Raw genomic sequence first — 23,610 nt, 5'->3', positions numbered from 1 at the left:
CCAGCTTTTTCACTCTCCTCTTTCATTTTCATCAAGAGGCTCTTCAGTTTGCTTTCTATCATAAGGGTGGTGTCACCTACATATCTGAGGTTATTGATATTTCTCCCGGCAACCTTGATTCCAGCCTGTGCTTCATAAGTACTGGCAAATATTCTCTACTTTATCCATTTTTTTTACCTGTTATATATTTTTTGTCTTAACATCTGTGTTTTCTGGAATAAATAAAATGACCTCATTTTTTTACTTTGGTTAATACCTGCCTTGTGTGATGTCATCTATCCTTATCTTCCTGCTATGAAGGTCTAATTTAATTACACCGAATAGAAGGGTATGTTCTATATTATTTTTTTGAAATCTGATTTCTTTTTGGCTTAGTATGTGACAAGTTTTATAAGCATTTTATATCTTCTTGAAAAGCACAGGCATTCTCTAATCGCTGGGTGCAGAAATTACATATTTTAAGTAAATCAAGTTAAAAAAAAAAAAAGGGAGTTCCTTGGTAACCTAGTGGTTAGGATTCTGGCCTTTCACTACCATGGCCCAGGTTCAACCCTGGTCAGGGAACTGAGATCCCAGAAGCCTCAGAGTGTGGCTCAAATAAATAAATATATAAACAAAGTTTCTTAACTTGTTGCTCAAATATTTTACATTTTGAAAAAATTTTTTTCTGTTCACCTTTAATAAGGGAGGTTTCCTAAAATGTGCTACTGTGATTGTGGTTTATCACATTTTGTCTGTAGTTCTTGATTAATTTTTGCTTTACATATACATTTTTCTATTCATGTTTTATATATCAGTAATTAATATATCTTGCTGATGAACTGAACCTCTTCTCATTGGTAATGACTTGTCCCACATACGCTTTTCATTTTAAGAGTCTAAACTGTATGAGATTAATAAAGCTACCTCAAGTTTTATTTGGTTTATATTTGCTCCTATAACTTGGTATATTTTGTTCTTTCAAACTCTCAGCCTTATGCTTTAAGTGTGTAACCTATACAGAGCTTTAGTTAAATATTCTTTTTTAATATGTCTGATAATATTTTTAAGTGGAAAGTTTAATCCCACAAGTTCAAGATTTTTGATATATGGACCTTTTTTTTACCATCTTTTTAAAAAAATTCTATTTGTCCACTTTTCCCCACGTATCCTCTTTTGCCACTAAAAAAAGATTGAATTTGATGGGTGTTCTCTATTTTGTTGTCCATTTTCCTCCTCTAGAGCTTTGGAAGTCATGTACTCATCTCCTACTCTTTCCTTTGTTATGTTATTTAGTTGTTAAGTCTTGTCCAACTATTTTATGACACCATGAACTATAGCCCACCAGGCTCCTCTGTCCATGGAATTCTCCAGACAAGAATACTAGAGCAGGTTGCCATTTCCTTCTCCAAAGGATCTTCCCTGCCCAAGGATCAAACCCACACAGCCTGCATTGGGAAGCAGATTCTTGACCTCTGAGCCACCAAGAAAGCCCACTCTTTCACTAGTTATCCCTAAAACTATTAAAATATGCATAACAAAATTCTGACTAACTCCAGACAATTCAAGCACCTTAGAACACCCTACTTCTGATCAATCTCCCTGCAAATTAACTTAATAGTATTGCCCAATATCTCAGTCCATCCCTTTATAACTGCATAAATTAGTCATGCTATGGTTGTTAAATATAAGTATTCACAGTTCCCTGGTCTTTGTTTATGTGAAAATGTCTTTTCTTTTCGTTTTGGAAGATAGTTTTGACAAGTAGACAACACTAGGTAGACTTTTTTTCCCCCTTCAAAACTGTGAACAATATTCTTCTCTCTTCTGGCTTCCACTATTGCTGATAAAAATCTGCTATTAACCAAAAACTGTTTTCTGAATAGTTGAGCTGTTGTTTCTCTTTAACTGCTCTAAGGAATCTCTCTGCCTTGGCATTATAATTTTTACTACAATAGTCTATGACTGAATTTATTTGCATACAGACAGTCCTCCACTTACGATGACCTGACTTACAATCTTTCAGCCTTTTAGGATGGTGCAAGAGCCATAAGCATTCAGTACAAACTGTACTTTGCATTTTTAATTTGGACCTTTTCCTGGGGTGATGATACACAGGATATGTGATACAGTGGTGCTGGGCTCAGCAGGGCACCCCAGCTCCCAGTCATCCATGTGACCATGAGAAGAAACCACCAATAAAGTTACAACCATTCCGTACCCAACCATTCTGTTTTTCACTTTCAATACAATAGTCAATGAATTACATAAAATATTCATAATTTCATTATAAAACAGGCTTTATACTGGGCTTCCCAGGTGGTTCAGTGGTAAAGAATCCACCTGCCAATGTAGGCAACACAGGTTCAAACCCTGGGTTGGGAAGATCCCCAGGAGAAGGAAATGGCAACCCACTCCAGTATTCTTCCATAGGAAATCCCATGGGCAGAGGAGCCTGGCGGGCTAGAGTCCATGGGGTTCCAAAGTGTCAGACACAATTTAGTGACTCAACAACAACAAAACCCATCAAAAGTCAAGAAAGATCTACATATCTATTTAGTATATGGTATCCTACTTTATATCTGTATTTATGTTTTTCATCAGTGTTAAAAGCTCTTCTGCCATTATCTCCACAAATACTGATTGCCTATCTTCCATTTGATATTATTTTCTTCTGGGACTCTAATTAGATTCATGTTAGAACATCTTGTATTTTCATATCTTAATAACCACCATTGATATTGTCCATCCCTTTCCCCTCCTGTAAAGTATTCTGGCTCATACCTCCAGATTTAACTTTCAATTAACTCATTTGCTCTCATTCATTTGCCAATCTGTTACTTCTCCTATCCATATGATTTAAATTGCATTTTCTACAGATTTCACATGTAGCAATTTATAGCCTTGCCGTATAGTGAACTGTTATAATGAGGAGCTCATATGAGGTTTATCTTAGGCCATCCAAAACATGGAGGTGAAAACTGGAGTATCTTGCTAGAAACAAATTTTTGTTTACCTCTGACAGGACTCAAGAAGAAGGTAGTAATATGGAATCATGTTAGTCACCTTAATGATGCCAGCTTATAGTGAAACCCTTGAATTCAACACCCTCTCTCTGCCAGTGATTACAGGCTTAGTCTCAATATGACTGCAATGTCAATGTCAGTATTTGCCCTCTGTGCAAACTTGCATTGCCCATTTGCTCTCCCCAGACTGGGTTTAGCTCCCTTTTGGTGAAGGGGAGAAAAGAAAAATTTCAGAAACTTCTCCTAATTCATGGAAGTCTAACATGTCACTAAGAAGTATGTTTTATCTGGTATAGTTGTTTTGTAAGTATATATTCCTCCTATAACACCAAAAGCATTAAATTATAACACTGAAAATTGTGAAGAAGAAAATAAGTCAATTAGAGAATGGGCAGGCTGGTTAATGAAATAAGATATAATAAAAGAAATGGTGTATGAGAAACAAATTCAAAGAGCATAACGTAACAACTTTGTCGTGATGTGAAGTATGGGAGATCGTAAGTAAATATGAAACATAAAGAAAGGGGAATTGGTCAAATTTCACTTACCAACTGGATAATGTTGGAAGTTCAACTCAGGTTAAACCTGGTTCTTTGGGAAAAGGCCCGTAGGATGAAATCCTCACTGGGGTTTTTCTCTGATAGCTTTAAATCAACTCTCTTGCTTCTCAGCTATAGTTATTTCAGAGCTACATCATTTTACACATTGTATAGCTTCCCATTTATGCTATCTTTTTACTACATTGTAAGTCTTGTATATAAAGTACTCAAAAGTCTAGAATATTCCACAGTAATAACAGAATTATGGTAAAAGTTTCCCAACATGAATAATATGAATAAATAAAAATTTAACTAGAAACTGTCATGATGTGGTAAACTTGTCTCCTCTTATAGTATCTTCAAAATTGGCATTTGGGGAAAGTGCTTTGATAACAGATAACATTTTCAACATTCATGTGACTTCTTCCTTTTATATCCCTGGAGCCTCCAATGTTCAACTTTCAGTAGAGGTTCTTTATACTTCTTTTTGTTTGTTTTTTCTCTCTTTATACTTCTTACTGAGCTGTGACTCCTGAAACTATAAGTCTCCAAGTTTAGAATATTTCTTTAAGAACTCTGATTAGAGATAAACTACTCAGCACCCTAAAGGACCTAGGACCACACAAACTACATGAGGTTTTAAAAATAAGTGCAAGAGTATTATAATGTTTTAGAGACAAGGAGTGCTAATTTTGTTTTAATCTAATGAAATGCTGAGAGGTTGACTTACATTCAAAATATAGTATCATTTTGTGAGTCCTCAGAAGGGTTCCAAGACCATTCAATAATCAAAGATTAAACTAAAACTCACTATGGAGATTTTTACTTATTCATAACTACTGTGAAGGCAAAATCTCACTGGGATTTCATCTATTTAAATACTCAGTGAGTACCCATCACTCCGGTGGGCACTACGCTAAATTGTGCAGACACAACAGTGAACAAAACAGAGACTAGTCTCTGGAGCTCACTTTCATTACTGAATATTAACTAAACTCAGATTACTCAATAATATTTTTATTCATATTTTATTTCTTAGGAGATTTTCATCTGTTTAACCAAAACATGGAATCTCTATTTTTCCAGCCAAGTTTTCAAGCAGTGGCCTCACCTTCCTCAAAAAAAGTCACTCATTCAAGGGATCAGGTATCTACATATATCTATGTGTGTGTTTGTGTGTGTATTAGCTAATATCTTCATGATTTTAAAAAGCCTCCTTCTTCAAAAAAAAAAAAAAGAATGAGTTATCTAATTTTTGTATCACTTAAGAAATGTATATGCACAGTATGTATACTAACAGGGCTGGGAAGAAAGCTAACGTCTGCCTGCTCCAGAAATAAATTAGCATGCAGCTAACATCAAAAGAGCCAAAAACACTCACTGCAAGTGTGAACACATATTTGATTGCAGGACTGTCTTTCCCAGGGCTGACCTTATAAATTAAACAGTGTAAATCTCAAGGAAGTGTTTTCTGAACATTTAGATTCACTGTGAACATTAGGATGCCCTTCAAATTAACTTCTAACATTATTAGCCTATGGTTGGACATAAACGGCTTCATTACTGGTGACTGAGAAAACATACATACGCCGGTACGAACACAGAACTTATAAAAGAATGGGAGGAACTATTCAAAATCTCAGGATGTGAACATTTAAATAACTAGATTTTTAAACTAGGATATTGAATTTGCATATGGAAAAGCTCTTGAAAATAGTAAATAAAGCTCTTTACTTTGATGCTTAGAAGCACCATAACAAGAAAATACCCAATACTTGGGAAGTAATATCTGAATGCACTATACTACAAAGATTTTGTGGAACTAATTCCTACTTATAACCCAGTCTCAGTTTAAATGCCCCTTCCTAGAGGAGACATTTCCTCCTTTACCATATTGGGCTATATTGTCACTAATTCAATGCAGTGGTCTCCACTTTCATCTTTTCTGAAACTCTTCACTCTTACAATGAGCTGCTGAGATCTTCCCTACTAAACCATAAGCTCCATAAGGGCACCATCTATGTTTATCTTCTTTTCCTTTTTACAATCAATGCCTTGGCAATATGCATATTTTTGGAGTAAGTTAGTTAAGGAATGAATACATAAATTAAATAAAGACATGAATTCTAAGTCATCTCTAGAAAGCACGAAAGGTTAATTGGAAAAGTTAATGTCTACAATGAGAACAGGATCAAAGGAGAAGGGAAACATAATACACCCTACATCTATTTAAGAATCCGAAACACTTAGCAGCTTTACTCATTCAGAGTGTAGAGAAACTCAATTCTCACCTTCATACTACTGTCTGTATGCAAAACAAGGATGTCGCTTAATTTTTTTTAAGCTAGAAGAATGTCTGATTTCATTTGAAAAGCAAAATAAGCAATATGTTCTCAAGTGAATTGTTTCCCAGCTGGAATAGAGAATAGAATGTATTATGGTGGCATCTTTCATTTGGAAGCTGCTCCATGAAAAATCATGGGATATGGGGTCACACTTAGCAAGGGCAAATAAACAAATTGTGGTAAAGCCATCAGCATTATTAGCATCATTGTGAATTTTAAAATATATTCAGTAGCTGGTATAAAACAGATATGAAACATAAGTCTAAACAGTCTGAAATAAGTGACCCAATTAAAATCTAGGGTTATCATGTCCAGCAATATGAAATCTGCAGTTCTATGATTTTATAGAACACAATCTTGTTCTATAACTTCCCCCAGTCACCAGAATCACTCCCTACAATTCTTGGGTCAGCCCTCTGGATAATTTCTATCATTTTCTCCTGACTATGTCATCCCCCCCACCCATGGCTTACCTGTAGTGTCGGGAAATCTCTTCTTCCACCTGGGTAATGAAATCACATTTGGTACATGAGTGTTCTTTGCTTTCCTTGACAGCCGGCTGCCCGTCTGGTCCTTGCAGGTGACTGCCTTCTTGCTTGACATCCGATGCCTGGGACTCGTGCGCGCTCTCATAATGAAAGAGGAGCACATCCACGTCGGGGGTGGAGAACGAGCACTGGTGGCACTGGTGTTTGACTCTTGAGCTCCCGGCCGCCCCAGGAGACAAGTGCAAAAGCAAGAGCGCACAGTGGGAACAATTGCTTTTTCTACAAGCGAATGGATAAGTAATTTCTCCAAGGTGCTTTTCTGGGCTGCAAAGGCCTCTGGGACAGAATGGACAGTGTTTAATGGTACACTTATGAATGTTGTGGAGCTGTTGATAATGACGAAGAAGTGGCCCCACCACAATGACGTCGGGGCCATGGCTCTTGGAATATCGAAAGTCACAGAACTGACAGTTGTAGCTCGTGACCATGTTATCCTCTGCTCCCTTGCTGGAGAAGTCCTTCTTCTTCGCCCCACTAGAGCCCTTGTCTGCCTTGGTCATTGGCTCCCCTTCTGCGCTTTTGGCTAGATCATTCTGATTAATGACAGAGCCCCTGGAAAGCTTATCATTCAATTCTGGATTAAGGCCACCTGACTGCGCTCCGCCATGCTGCTTGCCGTAATGTTCTAGCAGCTTCAGTGAGCTCGAGGACTCACAGCTGAAGCTACAAAACTTACACCAGTAGTAACTGGTGGCCTCTGTACCATTCTGTCTCGAGTCAAGGGGCTTGATGGGCACTGAGTAACCAACGGGTGTGTCATCTCCTGCCTTGACTGTGATCTTGTCCTGCCATTTGCCCAGGTCTCCAGCATCACCAGACCGGACTGCTGGGATGGATTTGTTAGAGTTTTTCTCTGAAGGTTTTGCACCCTCAGAGGAGGAGAGAGAAGCTTTTATTTTGTTCGGGTGAGTCTGAAGAAAATGTTGTTCTAGTTCTGTGGATGAGTTGCCCATGTAAGTGAAATTGCAGAATTTACAGCGGAAATACTTGGTGTTTCCTTGGCAATCTGGTGTCTTCCGGCCAATGCCAATGAATGTTCCACCTGAAGTGACCTGGCAGAGAAGACACGCATGTTACTTTAAAGGTATCATTAATCCAGTGTTCTCTGTAGGCGGGTGGAGGCAACACTGCCAGGTACTCTACATCAAAAAATACAATAGTGCTTCTGCTTATTATGAAATCACTTGAATAATTAGAGCCAAAGAAATTCACTCTTCATTACTCAATAGCCACTCTCTGAGAGGTTCATTATGCTAAAGATTTTTGGCCAAAGTATCAGATGAAGGTAAGTAATAAAAGTACTATAACAAATTCAAAGGATTTAATAATATATACTTTTAAACAAAAGACTAAGAAGATGACTTTCAATTAAAGGTTTGAAGACTGCCTCCTTCAAATCCCGCAGAAGCATCCAAATCACTGGGGATTTCTTGTCACAAAGCTAAGGGTTGCTGTCAAAACCAGGGGCAATTGCTCAGAGATTACTCAATGCAGGCACCCTCCGAGGAAATCCTCTGTTCAGTTCCTACGGCAATGAGGCTGCAAAGATGAAGTCTATCTTTCGGGTAAAATAAAAGTGCTAAATGACCACACAAAATGGTTCATGGTTAAAGCCCAAATACGCAGTTAGACTGAAAGTAAAATCAAATCGTTGGGCTTGAAATCTTGGTGAAGGAGGACTAAGGTAAGGAATTTAATAAAATGCTTCCCAATCTAGAACAAATAAAATGAAGAAAAGCTTCATGAGCCTTATTTGATGAAGGCTCTGTCTCATAGCAAAGACTCAGCTGCTCTGATGAGCTGGTCATGGGGATAGTCAAGGACTAAAATAAAATAATTCCACCATAAAAATCACAACAGCTTGGTTTCCTATCCAAAATTAAAAAATTGTATATGTGCTAGGGCAACCACAGCCTTCAAAGGGCATTTTATATAAAACTCTTCTCTGGGTACACATCAGGCAGCTCAACTGAGTGCCAGCACCCAGCAGTCAAAATTCATGGTTTGAAAGAGTTTTGACAGAACTGGTCCAAAGGGGGAGAAATTTCCTTTTTTAACAATCAGGGGAATTTTTAAAAAATTTTCCAGCAACCAGATGTAACAGATTAAGCACGTGGCATAATTGTGTTCTTCCTTCTTTCACAGCTGCTCAAAAATGACATGTGTGATCACTGCTCATATCCAATTCACTCCATGAGAAAAAGTCTCAAGCATCTCAAAATCATTTAAAAGACTCTACTTAACATGCAAATAATATTCCTTTAGCGCACTGAGAGACATGGCTGTACACTACTGTACAGGACCAAGACAGAAGTCCATTCTGCCACTTAAAGAGGGATGTGACCTGGATAGAATGACTTAACCTCTCTGGTCAACAGCTTCCTCCCTGGGGGCAACCTTTAAACTTACTTCCAATATTACAGTTTGAGAAAATGTGCATGAACACACCAAGGGCTCAACATTTACTGTACATTAAGATAATAAATTACAAAGGACTCCCACAGTCCTTAATCGAAGATGACAATGTTTCACTTTAGACAATGTCTAAATTTACCATGGCAAACCCCCAGATTGCAGTCTGTTGACAGCACAGCATCATCTAATCAGAAGGGCAAGACTGGGGGCACCCTCCCAGGCAGCAATCTGACAATTAATCACTGGTGTAAAAGATGTCGAGGTCAGACCACACAAGATAAGTCTAATCACCACTCTAACTAGCATTTTAGAAACTAAAGCAAATAAAACTTGCAGTGAAATGTAATGCATAACACTGTAAAATTCCTCCATTTTCTAATTCACTAGAAATGAGAAGAACCTTGCTTTCAAAAACAAAATGAAACCTTTCAATGGCATGCCACCTACTCAGGTACTTGGTTCAGGAACTTCAACTTGAATCAAGAGGCACAAATTCAGAATTATTCCCATCTTCTCTAATGTAGGCAAAGAAAGCCAGTGTACAAGCTCTAAAGACGGAAATATGCTACCATGTTTCGCAGTTACCGAGTTGCCCTAACAGAAAATGTTTTGAACTATCGCTTGTAGAACAAGGATTCCTGAGAAACCACGACACATCATCACTATTTCTTTGATTTTGCAATCTTCAAGCCTCATGTTTCATGTCCACACTGCAAGGGCTGAGCAAAGAGCTCATACAGTGTTAAGAAAGCCCTAAAGTGAAGATTTTGAAATGAATTAAAATGACTATGAAGCATCAAAATATCTCTTTCAGTAGTTGACATCAACTTTAAGAGTCAGAAAATCCATGCTAAGAAAGACTACTATCCGGTCACAGGACATTTCATATCAAAAACTGCCAGTTAAACTTTTTGGTCTGGAATTAATTAAACTACTGTGAAAACTGTATTAAATTTTTTGGGTTGGTAGTGTCTATGTGTCTAAACAGTGTGCAGCTATGCTCAGTTGCTTCAGTCGGGTCAGACTCTTTGTGACCCTATGGACTATTGCCTGCCAGGCTCCTCTGTCCAGGAGATTCTCCAGGCGAAAATACTGAAATGGGTTGCCATGCCCTACTCCAGGGGATCGTCCCAATCCAGGGATCAAACCTGTGTCCCCTGCATGGCAGGTGGATTCTATATGCACTGAGCTACTGAGCGAACTCCATTATTTAGGACGCTTTTAATGGTTATATATTTTATGCTAAAACTGCCCTCATATTATTCACTGTCCTTCAAACAAGCAATAACAGAAGGATCTCATTTAATGAAAAGAACAATACTGACATATATGGATTATCTATTTGCCTTCCTGGTAAACAGCATTTAATCACATTAGTATTACATATTATTAAAAGTTAATACACTATTGGAATTATATATCCTATACATTATAAAAGTCAACTTTAGTAAACATAATTACTCAGTGTTCTATTTCTTTTCTCTTTCAAAAAGAAGGTTTTAAGGCTACATTTGTGGCCATTTTTATACATTGTAACAGATGTGGCAAAATATGACTGATGTATATCATTTAACTGTCATTCGGAAGTAAAATATAATTTCTTATTTTAGGACACCATACTTAAGACTATCGACCATGTCCATTTAATTTCATGACTCACAAATGTTGACTTAAAACAATTCTTTTCTAGATTAAACCCAAATACACAGCAAGAACAGTTAATGCAAAATCAATGTTTTGCAGCAAAAGTTTATTTAATCTTATTGCCAGGAAACAGCACCTACACTTTCAGAGAATTATTTGCAACTTTCCAAGTGGTTGAACCCAGCCATTGTGATAGGAAAAAACTTATTCCCTAGCTATGACTATACTAAAAAGAGATCACAGCAGAATAAAGAGTATAAACTTCAATGTTTCTTATTTTGCTAACCAGAACTCTAATAAAAATCCATTAATCTGGCAATGCCTTAGATACAGATATCCATATTTAAAAATTCCTTTTAACCTGTAAATTCTGTTTGGGCCAAAACTGACACCTAATCTCTGTAATAGAGATCAGGTTACAGAAGTAAACAAACTAGACCACACCTCTGTTTTTAAATTACCTATATTGAGGGCTTCCCTGGAGGCTCAGTGGAAAAGAATCTGCTGGCCAACACAGGAGACACAGGTGTGATCCCTGATCTGGGAAGCTCCCACATACCTTGGTGCAACTAAGCCTGGGCGCCACTGCTGAAGCCTGCATGCCCTAGAGACCCTGCCCAGAAACAGGAGACGTCACTGCGATGAGAAGCGTGAGCACAACTAGAGTACTCCTGCTCACTGCATCTAGAGAAAAGCCAGTGCAGCAACAAAGGCTCAGCATAGCCAAAACTAAATTAATTAATTAATTATTTAAAAGCTCTTTAAAAAAAATACTTATATTTTATGATAAAAATTCATGGAGAAAATATTGTATTCATTTGTGTTTATCTTTACTTGCATTTGTTTGCTCTCAAGGGAAGTCTCAAGTCAAATTCTGTGAAAAGACACATTATTTAACTTTCTGGAATCTCAGTTTCCTCATCTTTAAGAGTATAAAGAATACTGTACTCCTTGCCACTTTTTAGGATTATTATGAGGATCAAGTGATAGAATGCACTTGAAAGTTATTTGCAAAGTCTAGATCAGTCTAGAATTCTTTGAGCTGATGGGAATGTTCTGTAAATGTCTATCCTGTTGATCACGGCAGGCTCTAGCCACATGTGGTTATTAAGCACTTGAAACAAAGCTAGTGCAAGTGAAGAACTGATTTTTTTTTTAATTTATGTTTTAATGACTTTTTCATAAATTTAATTAACTGAAATTTAAATAGTCACATGTAGCTGGTGAATACCATGTCAGACAGCACACTCTATAGTACTATTCACATGAATGAAACTATTATTTAATAAAATGAACTATCTCATGAATTTCTCCGGCCACTTGAAAAGACTAAACAGAAGGGGAAGTAGTAAAGTCAAACTCAAATACTTGTCACTGCTAGTATTCTTAACTGTAAACAGAAAAGCTCAGTTCTGTTGTTACTAAGCTAATGCTTTCATTTACATTCCTTTTTGGACCGGACCAAATGAATGGTATCTCATTCATCTTTGGAAGTAAGCAGGAGCACGATACACTTGGGTTGAATGAATGAACTAGTTACTGGAGATATGAAATCTCCCACCTACTTGGGATATGGGGGCTATAATAATTCACGGCCTTATTGTCATTAACTCAACGTGACAAATGGGCTTCTTCAAACAATGAGACAAATTGCATCTTTCACCCCAAAACAAACAGATTATGGAGTCATTCACTTGTGAATCAGAGTTATACAGAAATACCCAAGATACCTGTTAGGGGATGAAAAGGAACAGATTTTATTATAAGTTGTTTTTTACTGATGGAGGACTATGACATCTTTTTATTCTATTTTAACCTCAGTTCTAAAAACTCTTCCTTCCATGTAGTTTGTTCCACATCTTTCATTTATAATTTATCTGCATATGGCTTTTCACAAAATTTTCACTACAGAAGTTAAAAATATAAAAGGTTGGCTTTTTTTCAAGGTCTTTAACCTCAATTTAGTTTTTTCCTTCTAATAATATGGAACAAAAACTAGTAAGAATTGTATCTAAAAGAATATGTGAAAAGGAAGGATCTTTTAAAGCCTCGAAACTCTTAAAATGACACTTTAGTAAATGTACTTATTTTCAATGGAACAAAAAGAGTTGTTTGAACTAAATACAAACTCTTCCTCGGATGTGGTTCATTTTCAAGTACTGTAATTGATAGCAACAGGAACAATTAGGAGGGTACTAATTTAAAAGGACTTGAGGTTACTGGTTGATCATCAAAAAAGTAAATTCTTGACAATAAAAAGTTAAGTTGTTAAAAAATCACTGTTCAAATACTAAACTCACAAATAATGTGAAGAAATGTGTCAGGGCCCATCGTGGCTGAAAATAACTAAATTCAGGATCAAAGTGCTAATCTACATTGGGGGTGTTTCTGTGTTGCACAGTGCTTCAAAAAAACACTGCAGAATATAGAGTGCTTCAATGATGTATCTTTGATGCAAATTAAATACTTAAAATTTCAATAACAAACATAATTAAATGGCAATCAGCTCAGTCTTGTGTTATCATATATCACATATATGTAGCCAGAATCAATCCCATAAACAAGCTTGTCATTTAGATTTACAAAAGCCAACTATTTGGGTGGGGGCAGTGGGGGGGAATGGATCCATAACTTAAATTGGTAGAAGGGGCAAATATAAGGGTAAAATACTGCCCATTCTTAACTATCTACATTTTTATAATAAACTTTTTGGATTACAGAGGTAAACAGTCTATCTCAAACTGGTTTTCGCATTTTACTCAGGATAATATCAATTTAATTTTCTATGGTTATTTGGTATTTGGAGAGATAGAAAACCAGTAAACCTTAAAGTCAGTCTCGCTAATTTAGAAGATAATCTCTTAGGAGAAAATATGCAAAAGAAAACTGAAATTGCAGTGTAAGTGGATGATAAGGCTGAGTCCATTATCCATAACACTCCTCTCCTGCATCTGATTTGCCATCACTGCTGGCTCAGAATGGAGATAAATATTAATTGCGTGTTTGTTCTAAAGAGGGTCTTAATGGGAAATGAGAGCTGAATCACTGTGGAACATCCTTCCTTCAGGGAATGGTGATTCGTGGCATGCCTCCTACATGCCAAGCACTGAAAAGACTCAAAGAAATAACAAAATCCCAAACTCCCAACAGTCTGCATTTCAGTGCAGAAAATTCCCAGCTAAATAAATGACAACAGAGGAATATGTACTTCTGCTCAGAGATGTACCACGTTCCATGATCACACAGAGGAAAAGCACCTAACTTACCCTGACTGGTCTGCAAAGGTCTCTGAAAGGAGGTGACAACTGAGCTGTGGACAGATGAGTTGGCGTTTGGGGTGAGACTCAAAGGCGGTGATCTCAGAGAGGCTTTTCAGGTGCAGGAAACAAAATGAGTAAAACATAAACGAGGATGATACAGTGCAGGCTGCTCCCAGGAAACATGGAGGAATTTGGGGGGCGAGAGAGAATTTGGAAAAGTAATGTCTTGATGGAGAGTCTACATTGAATTATACAAGCATACTTAAAATAATGTGTAATAAAAATTTATGGAATATTTAATTATGCAAGTATAATTTAAATAATCTAGTTTTTTAGACTCTACAAAACACAGGAAGACTGATAAGTAGAATTTTTAAAGATTAAAGAAAGGAAGGAAGGGAGGGAGGGAGGGGAGAGAGAAGGGTATGAGAAGAGATGGAGGAAAGCAAGGACAGTGAAAGAGGAGGGAAAGAGGAAAAAGAACAGAAAGAAACAGGAAAAGGAGAGGAGAGAAGGAGGTAGGAGTTGAGAAGGGAAGAGTACAGAAGGAAACAGAATGAGAAAGAAAATAAGCAGAGAAACCATTAAGAATGTGCTAAGAAAACATTAAGGGTGGAGCTGGGGAAGGAATAAAGAAGAGAGACAGGACAAATCGTTCCATTGTTTGGAGAGATACAAATCAGGAAGACACCCAAGACAACTGACATTTCCAGCCTGACTCGAAAATAGGAACCTAGAAAAAAAGGAGGGGAACACAAAGTTGTTTCAGGAAAGCAGCTAACAACTTTACTTCTACACGTGTTGACTTTGAGATGCCAGATGGAATATTGAGGTGGAGCTATTGGAAAAGACTCTGATGCTGGGAGGGATTGGGGACAGGAGGAGAAGGGAACGACAGAGGATGAGATGGCTGGATGGCATCACCGACTCAATGGACATGAGTTTGAGTGAACTCTGGGAGTTGGTGATGGACAGGGAGGCCTAGCGTGCTGCGATTCATGGGGTCGCAGAGTCGGACATGACTGAGCAACTGAACTGAACTGAACTGACCTGCCCATCAGCTGGAAAAACAGGTCTTAGAATAAGCTACTGTTTATTATAAGATTCCCAGTACGTTACTGAACACATGAAAGAATGCATGTGCTCTTTGATATCAACAGGTCATCTAAATATTAAAGGAGCAATGCTGGACAAGTAGAATTCCTAAGTTCCTCATAGTAGCCCCAACTTACTTTGCTTTTAGGATCCAGACACTTCACACAGCTCTGACCACGTGATGGGGAATGACACAAATTAGACATGCTAAGGGCATTCTCTGCCTCACACCCATTCCTATACTTACTTGTAGGCAAAGAATAAAACCTAATTACACAACTTTAAAAACATGGAAACTGGATCCATCTCCTTAACATTGAATCTTCATAGAAAAACCAACCTAAATTGTGCCTCATAACCAGAAGAGGGGAATACAACTCTGAGATCAAGTGTTAAATCATAAATTCCTAAAAATAAGTCCTTCAAACAAGGGGAATATGAAGTAAATCAAATACATGGACAAAGTGTCCCTAAATATGGGGATAAAAGACTGCATCCTTAATTGATGAAATCAAAATTTGGCCCTTATGCACTCTATCAGAAGTATTTTCTGTAGCCAAAGTACCAGTGAAAAAAGTAATTGAAAAAAAGACATATCAGCAAAACTCATTATCTTTTCAATGATTTCAACTATAAGCTAGTAAGTTCAAATTAAAGCAGCATCACACTACAGAGACCGGATAAGAGACCATCACAAAGTCCCCAAATTCAGAGTCCCGCAAAATCGCCTAAGTCCCCAAATTCAACGTGACTCAGAGAATATGCATCAAACAGCCCTCGTGTACCATCTTATATCTCCTCCCTTGGCCTGTTTGCTTTTCTGGTTGGAGTAAACTCAGTCTTACAGTTGAGAAGGCCTTATATCTTAGTGGTTGTCAAGATAGTTTTCTGTAGCCTATTTATCCTGGTTTATATCCCACTGACCCACTTCCACAACTCTGTGAACCTGGGCAGGTTACTTTCCTCTATGCTCACTCCCTCCTTTTCTAAAACGGACATAATGGTAGTGTCAACGTCAAGGGTTTTTATGAAGATGAGTTATTTAATACATGTACAGAGCTTAAGGTCTATATGCACATGTAAGAAACCCTCAATAAATGCTAGCTATTATTAGGACTGAATCCAAAATTGGGGGAAAAAACAGGACATACATGTAGTTTTGATTATATAAGCTAAAAAAATAAAAGAAGGATTGGTCAAATTTAAAGTAATACCGAAAAATAAATTTTACATTTGATTTTCAATTAAAATTAAACAAGGTCTTCTTCGATATTCTGAACATGCTTAACACTGACTTTAAGCTTTAGAATCCTATCATGAAGAATTCAAGAGGTCTAAGGGCTAATGATTCTCAGAAACAGACTCCATAAAGGAAATCAGAAAATGAAAGAGAACTGCTCTCCTTCTCCCAACTTTCCTGGGGTTAGTACACTCCATATGTATCTGTGTCTCCAACAGCCGTGTGTATGCTATAATTACAATGACCCAAGAAACAAAAACACTGAATAATCTGCTGACTTGATATGGCTAGCAGAACATGCCATTTGGGGATAAAATTTTTATTAAGAGTTGAATAATGCTAAATTTGATTGAATGCACAGATAGCCATGATTCCTTCTAAACATTCTGCCTAGAGAGAAATACAGATATTCAAGAAAGTGATACATGTTCTCCAAATGATAGCAAATAAACTGAATATCCAAGAAGGGTTGACATTTATCAGGCTGACCCTCCTATAACAAAGCCCAATGGACATTTAACCATCATGCAGGTAAAAGGATTACTGAAAATGGTCAAACTATTCTATTCCACCTGGGTGGCTACATTATCCAGCTCAGCTATCTTCGTGATGAAAATAACCTGGTAAATGCCAGAACTTTGCTTTGCTTTTACGGCCTTAGGTTGAGCATATGTTTTATTTTGCACACTTTATTACTTGTTAAAGAGACAAAGTCCTGAAAAATAAGTATGGCTTCACAGACCAAACACTCTGTACCCTAGAGAGAATCTGAAGTGACTCAAGTCTCATTCACCAGTTTTTTTTTTTTTTAATGCAATTGTCCTCAACTCAGAAAAACAAAGCAAGAGAACCTCCTAAGCTCCACAACTTCCCTCTTGCTCCAGATCAAGGGAAACAGAAGGCAAATAAATAAATATTTGGAGGTTAAAATTCAAGAAAAGTCAAAATCGACCAAAATGAGATGAATGTTCTCTGGATTTTTCTCTTTTTTCCCAGACCAAACTGTAATCCCCTGTTCAAAGGAGGGTATGGGAACATGTTAAGAATCTTATAAAGCTCATAGAGTTAAATATGTTGAAAATACAAATACAAAAGATGACTTCCTAGCTTGAAAATCTGTTCTTCTTGCTTCTAACATGACATACTGTGCAACTCTGCTAAAAATATATTTATAAAATAGAAACATAGTGCTCCTAGCTCAAACACTAGACAGTCACTGAGATTCTTCTGCTAACCTTAAACATTTCATTCAGGGTTAAAATGAATTTAATAGCTGGCATCCTGTAGCTCCCTTCTTAGAGGCCTGAATAATGCAGAATAACAGGGAAGGTTTCCTAATATGCAAAGGCAACATACACATCATGAGCCTTTATAAACTTGAGCTAGCCTAAACACTTTCCCGTGGGAAGCACAACTTGACAAGACTCCGACTTTTATAACCTGATCTGAGGGCTAAGAGCTCCCCCATAAAGATGACGCAAACACCCTAATGCACCGCACATTAAGCCCCAATGAAACAGCAACGTCCGTGTTTAACAACTCAGGCCTCCACTCAGCAATGGTTTAAATATAAGCATAATAAAGCAGATTAAAAAGAAAGAGGCTATAATTACTTTTAGAAGAACTCAATCTCTTCTCCTATTATTGGTGAGCCTTAAAGGCTGAACACAGGTAGCAAAAATCACATAAAGGGTTGCATCCATCATGTTGCATCCATTATTTTTAAAAATTTAAGCATAGTAGTCGATAAAACATGCAGGGGAAATTTAAAAATTGAGAAAATAACATCCTGGTCAAGTCCATGAGTCTTAAGCTAGCCATTATATCTTTCCTTGTTTCTTCTTGGAAAAGATCAATATTTTTCTTCTGATTTCAGGGCTGGGTATGCCACCTCATGGTGTGGGAGGGGCAGGGGGCAGGAGGGATCTGAATTCAACAGGCTCAGAAATGCCTGTCCTGATTTTATGATGAACCTTTGAAATGCTGTCCATTATCTGGCTGGAGATTTTTCAATTATGAAGGAGAAAAAGACATTTTTATTTGATATTCTTATTTTTTTTTTAACAAATCTGTAATTCTTTGACTTCATGATGTATAATAAAATTTACACAGAAGTGGATATGGTCAGTTACAAGCATGTCCAAACTTCAGTTATTAAAGCCAAATAGATGTCAAATAATCTGAACTTGAAACTAGAAATCTTCAAATTTGTTTCAATTATATCTTTTTTCCCCAACCCTATATATCATGCTTGCACTCAGGTCAGTTCAAATTATTTAAAACCATCCATGTCAAACCAAAATATAGATCAAAGCCACAGAGTTCTTAAGTCCTCTATTTTTGGCTTCTGTTCCTTTTTTTCTTGGCCTAAAATGTCATAAATCTTTCATTAACCACCAACTGTCCTGAATGTTAAAAAAAAAAAAAAGTTAATTGAAAAAGATGAATGAATCGCTCATCTATTACTTCAACTGGTTTAAATTACAGATTTATGTTAATAATCCCTGGAATGAAATGACTATTTGTCTGTAATCCTCGTATTTACCAACATCTTTCTATCAGAATACACATAAGCCATTAATTTGGTATCAATTTCCGACAAAACTGCATTAAAGAAATTCTACAGTCAGCATTTTACTTCCTACAGCTTTTAGTCTCCACACAGTTCACGTGCCAAGGAAAGAACCTCTCAAATGGCATTTCAGCAACACAAACATATGTGGATGAAAAGGGGCAGGGGGCGGAGTTCAGATGTGCTTTTATTCAATTTGTGCATATAGGGAAGCTCTCTGATATTTATTTCAGCATAAAAATATTAATAAGTTATTTATCTTCAGACATGTTTCTACATCAACATCTGGTGTGTGTATGAAGTATTCAAGATTAGCATTTGGCCTAAAGTACATTCAGTGGCCTTTTCCCAAACTGAAGAAAGTTAACTCTCTTTAGGCTGGTTTCTCTCTCCAATCATTTCTTTGAAAGGATCATCCACTTTTTCCATAGATCGCTATCTCCTATTTTTAATCATATTATTTCTCTTTGGGAGGGAAAAAAAATGATTTTAACAAGATTATCTCCTTGCATGTGATCTCCTACCATTTCTGTCTTCTTTACTGGGCGCTGCCTCAAGGATTTAGGAGACAGCAGAGTCTAGGATCAGCTGTTTTATTTCTAGTTCTATTAGTTCAAACTCAGATAGCTCCCACATCTGTTTTATTTCTAAAATCACTGCCCAGGAAAAGTGTCCAGCTCATTCTACCCAAACATAAACTTTACTATAAATAACTAGGAACCTAACAAATAACTGTTTGGGGGAAATGGAAGTGTGTTTAAAAATCTGAATTCTTCCAAACTATAGGCCCTTAGTAATCTTGGTTTCAGAGCCTTCCTGACAGCCAGGATCAGCTTTCCTTAGAAGTTGTCCCCAGAGTGAACAAACTGAAACTCTGACCGGAAATCCAGGTATTAACATCATATTCCTCGCTAATTGTAAAACATCATTTCACATACTAACATTATTCACTTCTAACCCTTTTATCTAAGACACGTATTTGCTTTCCAATCATAGTTTGACAGCAGAGTGTATCTGACATAAGACAGTGAAATGATCTTTAATAAGACAGCAGTTCAAAGCATGTAGCTTTCATGCATAATAACTATGTTGGCTTAATTTGCTACGCCACAGAAATCATTCTATTTGTGGAAATTCACAAAGTAAGATGGAATTTTTAAGAGAGCTTTCCAAAGATGAAACTGGATTTTTTATATCTTCTTTATTTCTCCCTTAAAGTGATAAGACTGCCATTCTGACATTTTTAAAGGACGTGGAAATTTCTCTTCTGATCCCTCTTAAGAGCATTGCAAAATATATTCACTACCTGTTATATATAACCCCTTCTCCTGCCTTTCTTAATTGGCACTAGGTCAAAAGAGAGGTCTAGAACAAATGTGTTATAACTACTGAGTTGATAAAAATAACTGATATTTTCAGGGATTAAGGAGGTCAAATAAAGTGTGATGCGATTTCATTAGTTCTCTGGTACTTCTTCTAATCACTCCTGTAGAAGGTTAATATTAAACCTAATATGTTTTGAAATCCCTGGCCTAATAATACAATAAAAATCTACAGACTGTAACAGAAACTAACACACTTTCTCAAGCTGATCGTCAGTGTGAACTATACTAAAATTGCTAAAATGAAATGAATACATTACTTAAGCGTCCATTCTGCATTTCATTCTATTTCAAATGGTGGATTTTTTTTTTTCATCTCACATAAGCCATAAACTAATACAGAGGGCAGATCAAAAAGATATGCCATTTTTAATAAAAGTAGAAATCTAAATTACTACTAAATGCTTTCATAAATTGCCATTTTCCTTAAATACAAGAAGGAATGCTTTACTGGTCCTCACCAAGGTCATTCTGGTGTCCCTAGTACTTACAATCACATTGACTTCTTTCTGAATCAATGTAAAATTTTATTTCCAAAGTTTCATTTGCAACTATGTTGCTTTTCAGTAGTACATCTCTGCACCCACCAGTGTGACCCAGTTCTGGTCCAGTTTAGCATAAAATCAAATCCTCATCCAAGACACAGGAAAGACTCTCCTTGAAGGAAAGACTCTCCCTGAAGGAAAGACTATAGCCAATTTTTATAATCTAAAACTAAAACAAAGCATGAATTACTATCATGTTGAACCATAAAGATTAGTGCCATTTTTGGAAGACTCTGAAAACATCAAATTACCATGAAATATGTCCAGAAATATGAAGCCTAGCTAATTCCATGAAAAGACTTCTCCCAGCCTAATAGAAATGTTGGGATTAGTTTCCATGATGAGAGGCTAAAGATAACTCTTGAACACACATTTGGATCAAACAAATGTGTCTGTCTCTTCTGCTTCATCAAGCAGGCTACCCCTTCGATATTGGGAGCTTGACTTTAACATGCATGTAAGATTTCACATTTCATTACTGACAACTTTTTCTGTACAAAGAGATCACAATACAAAGCACAAACCTGTACATCATAGGTCCCGTTTAGTAAAACAGGCCTTGAGGAACTGATATCCTGCAACACACCAGAAAGCACAGATCGGTTGACTTTCTGGAAGTCTTTGGAATGGCTGAACTGCACCATGTTATGAAGGGCCAAGATTTTGCTGTCCAGCTCAGCATCCTGCCTGGTGCGGTTATGCAGTCCTAAGTGATACTTTCGGAAGTGCTTAATCAGATCTGTGGGGTCGTTGCCATAGTAACCGTATCCACAGATATTGCATTTAAAGTCCTGAAGCTCTGGAGACAGAGGTGCCGGGTCTGGGTTGTCATTAACCAGTACGTCGGTTTTCGATTTATTCAGTCTGACACCCCCATCTGAAGGCACTTGTGGGTTTTTTGAGGCCACTGAAACTGGGCTTGAGCCTTGACAATTGGCTTGACCACTCTGCGCTTGCCCTGTTTCCTCTGTAGCCTTCGGTGACATCTTCTGATCTTCCTTCATCTCCAGTGAGTCCCCTGATGGGGTGCAGGCCATATCTTGAGGGTCATCTGCCTCTGCTCTTTGAGGAGACTTCAAGGGCTCACAGACTCCCCCAGCAGCTGGAGATGAGAAAGCCAACATATTTCTCTCTGTCACCTCATCATGTGAATAGGAGGGAAGGTTTCCTCCCTTACTGGGGTTTTCATAATTAAAGCCAGCCTTCTCACTCAGGACTGAGCTTTTCAAGTCCTTCTTGCTGCTAGAAGATGGATCCTGGACATGCAAGCTATGTTCCTCCTTATTATTTAGTTCTGTAGCATCACTCTGATCCGTATTTTCTGACATCTGATCTGCAGAAAATTCTTTGTTCTTTCCAGGTCCCTTGCTTTCTGTACCGACAGGCTCCAGGGTCTGACCCTCGCCTTCACTAGCAATGTTTCTCAGAGGGGGGTTCTTTTTCCGGACCATATCTGTAAAAACACAAGGGAAAGGAAGACAGAGGGTTATTTGAAATTTGCAGGCATGTAATCTAATCGAGAACAATTTCCTTACTCTATTCAAGGCTTTTTAAGGCACAGAACAAAAAATTGTCTCTAGGAAAAAAAATCAGTTTTAAAAATAGCAAAAAAGTGAAACTGAAGCCAACAATTTACATTTAGAATTATTTTTGTCACAAAGGGTGGCTCATTTATTACTTTAAAATGATTTCATGAATATCAAGGTATTAACTATTATTACTGGCTCTATCCTTCCTATAAGTTAATCTTGCCTGCCAATTACATTTTTTGCTCAGTTTCTTTCTTCAGTTAGAGTTGATAGATAAACGTGTCTATATTTATCCATGTTATATACTATGTGTAATATGTACACGTTATGTTTATAGAGTATATATAGTTGTTTATGTTTACAGAATATATATTTTGTATTTATTTATATGATATGTATATGTGTATATAAACAACTATAAAGTGAAACTCAATACTGTTACACACTGCGCAACCAAGATATAAATATAGTTTTAACCAAAATATCCTCAGAGTCAAAAGACAGAAAGAGCCTGTTATAAACAAAGTGAAAAATGCCTCTTTACTTTTAGGAATGGAGGATAACAAACGTTTCATCTCTACCCTACCGATAAATTATGTTAAGCCCCCTTTTGAGGGGGCTTGCTGAAAGAAGGGGGACCTGGTAGACATCAAAGTGACCAGGCTGGGCTTTGCTAGTACTCCATCCAGCATGATGGAAACCTACTTAAGGTTTCCAGGCACAGTGTGGTGGAAACAATACCCATCCCACCATTAGGAACTCAATGGAAATTGACTAAAGTAAATATTCAGTTGAACCATGTGACATTGTCATTCAGGCAAACTGTTAGCAGTTGCCTACGGTACACCTTCACACGCTAGCTCAACCGTGCCTTCAGGGTCCACAGAAGAAAACAGTGGGGAGTCTAATGAATCAGAAGTCTAAAGGAGTTATCTCTAAGGAGCTAAGAAACAAACTGTATCCTGTCAATAGAAGAATGCAGCAACAAAGCCTTGAGGAGAACTGATGTTCATGGCTTGTGTTCCTAAATTCTCCAACCAAACAACTGAAACAACTCTGTAAGCCATCACCCCAACTGTCTCTCAGAAAAATTCACCTGTAGACTGACCAATAAACCAAGCCTTCTTTACTAGCTGACGCTACCACAAGGGCAGATTTAAGACAGATAGTTACATCATGATTATCCAAAATGTCCTCTACTGGAGAATCCAAATCCACAGCACATTTTAGTTGTTCTCACGTATAATTTCTCACAAGTGCAGAAGAACCACACTGGCTTTGGATATGCGGGTAAATCTTTGCTTGTGAAAAGCCGCTTACGCAAAATTTTTGTAATAGGAATCACTGAACCAAGACAATGCACTAGATAGAATAAGGAATTGGTTAGAAGGTAAAAATTCACTTTCTTGAATAACGTCACAAACAGTATAACTATACTTAAGAGAATACACTGCTTTTCTTACATGCCAGAAACATCAGTCATCAAATATT

At 37.3% G+C, this 23,610-nt stretch overlaps 1 protein-coding gene across 4 annotated transcripts in view; it reads right to left on the bottom strand.

Annotated features, from left to right (window-relative positions):
• Nucleotides 1–23,610, bottom strand: part of TRPS1 (transcriptional repressor GATA binding 1) — a 280,395-nt gene that overhangs the window by 201,179 nt on the left and 55,606 nt on the right. For all 4 annotated transcript variants that reach the window (XM_055546379.1, XM_055546381.1, XM_055546382.1 and 1 more), the window contains 2 exons: nt 21,115–22,043; nt 6,363–7,489 (listed from right to left, as the gene is read on the bottom strand). In XM_055546379.1, the coding sequence (XP_055402354.1) occupies nt 6,363–7,489; nt 21,115–22,043 (2,056 nt within the window). The remainder of the gene's footprint in view (nt 1–6,362; nt 7,490–21,114; nt 22,044–23,610) is intronic.

The sequence above is a fragment of the Bubalus kerabau genome, chromosome 14 (genome assembly GCF_029407905.1).
Source record: "Bubalus kerabau isolate K-KA32 ecotype Philippines breed swamp buffalo chromosome 14, PCC_UOA_SB_1v2, whole genome shotgun sequence".
Lineage (NCBI taxonomy): Eukaryota > Metazoa > Chordata > Mammalia > Artiodactyla > Bovidae > Bubalus > Bubalus kerabau.
Note: the sequence above shows the minus strand (reverse complement) of the source record. Positions and strands in the feature narration are given on the sequence as shown.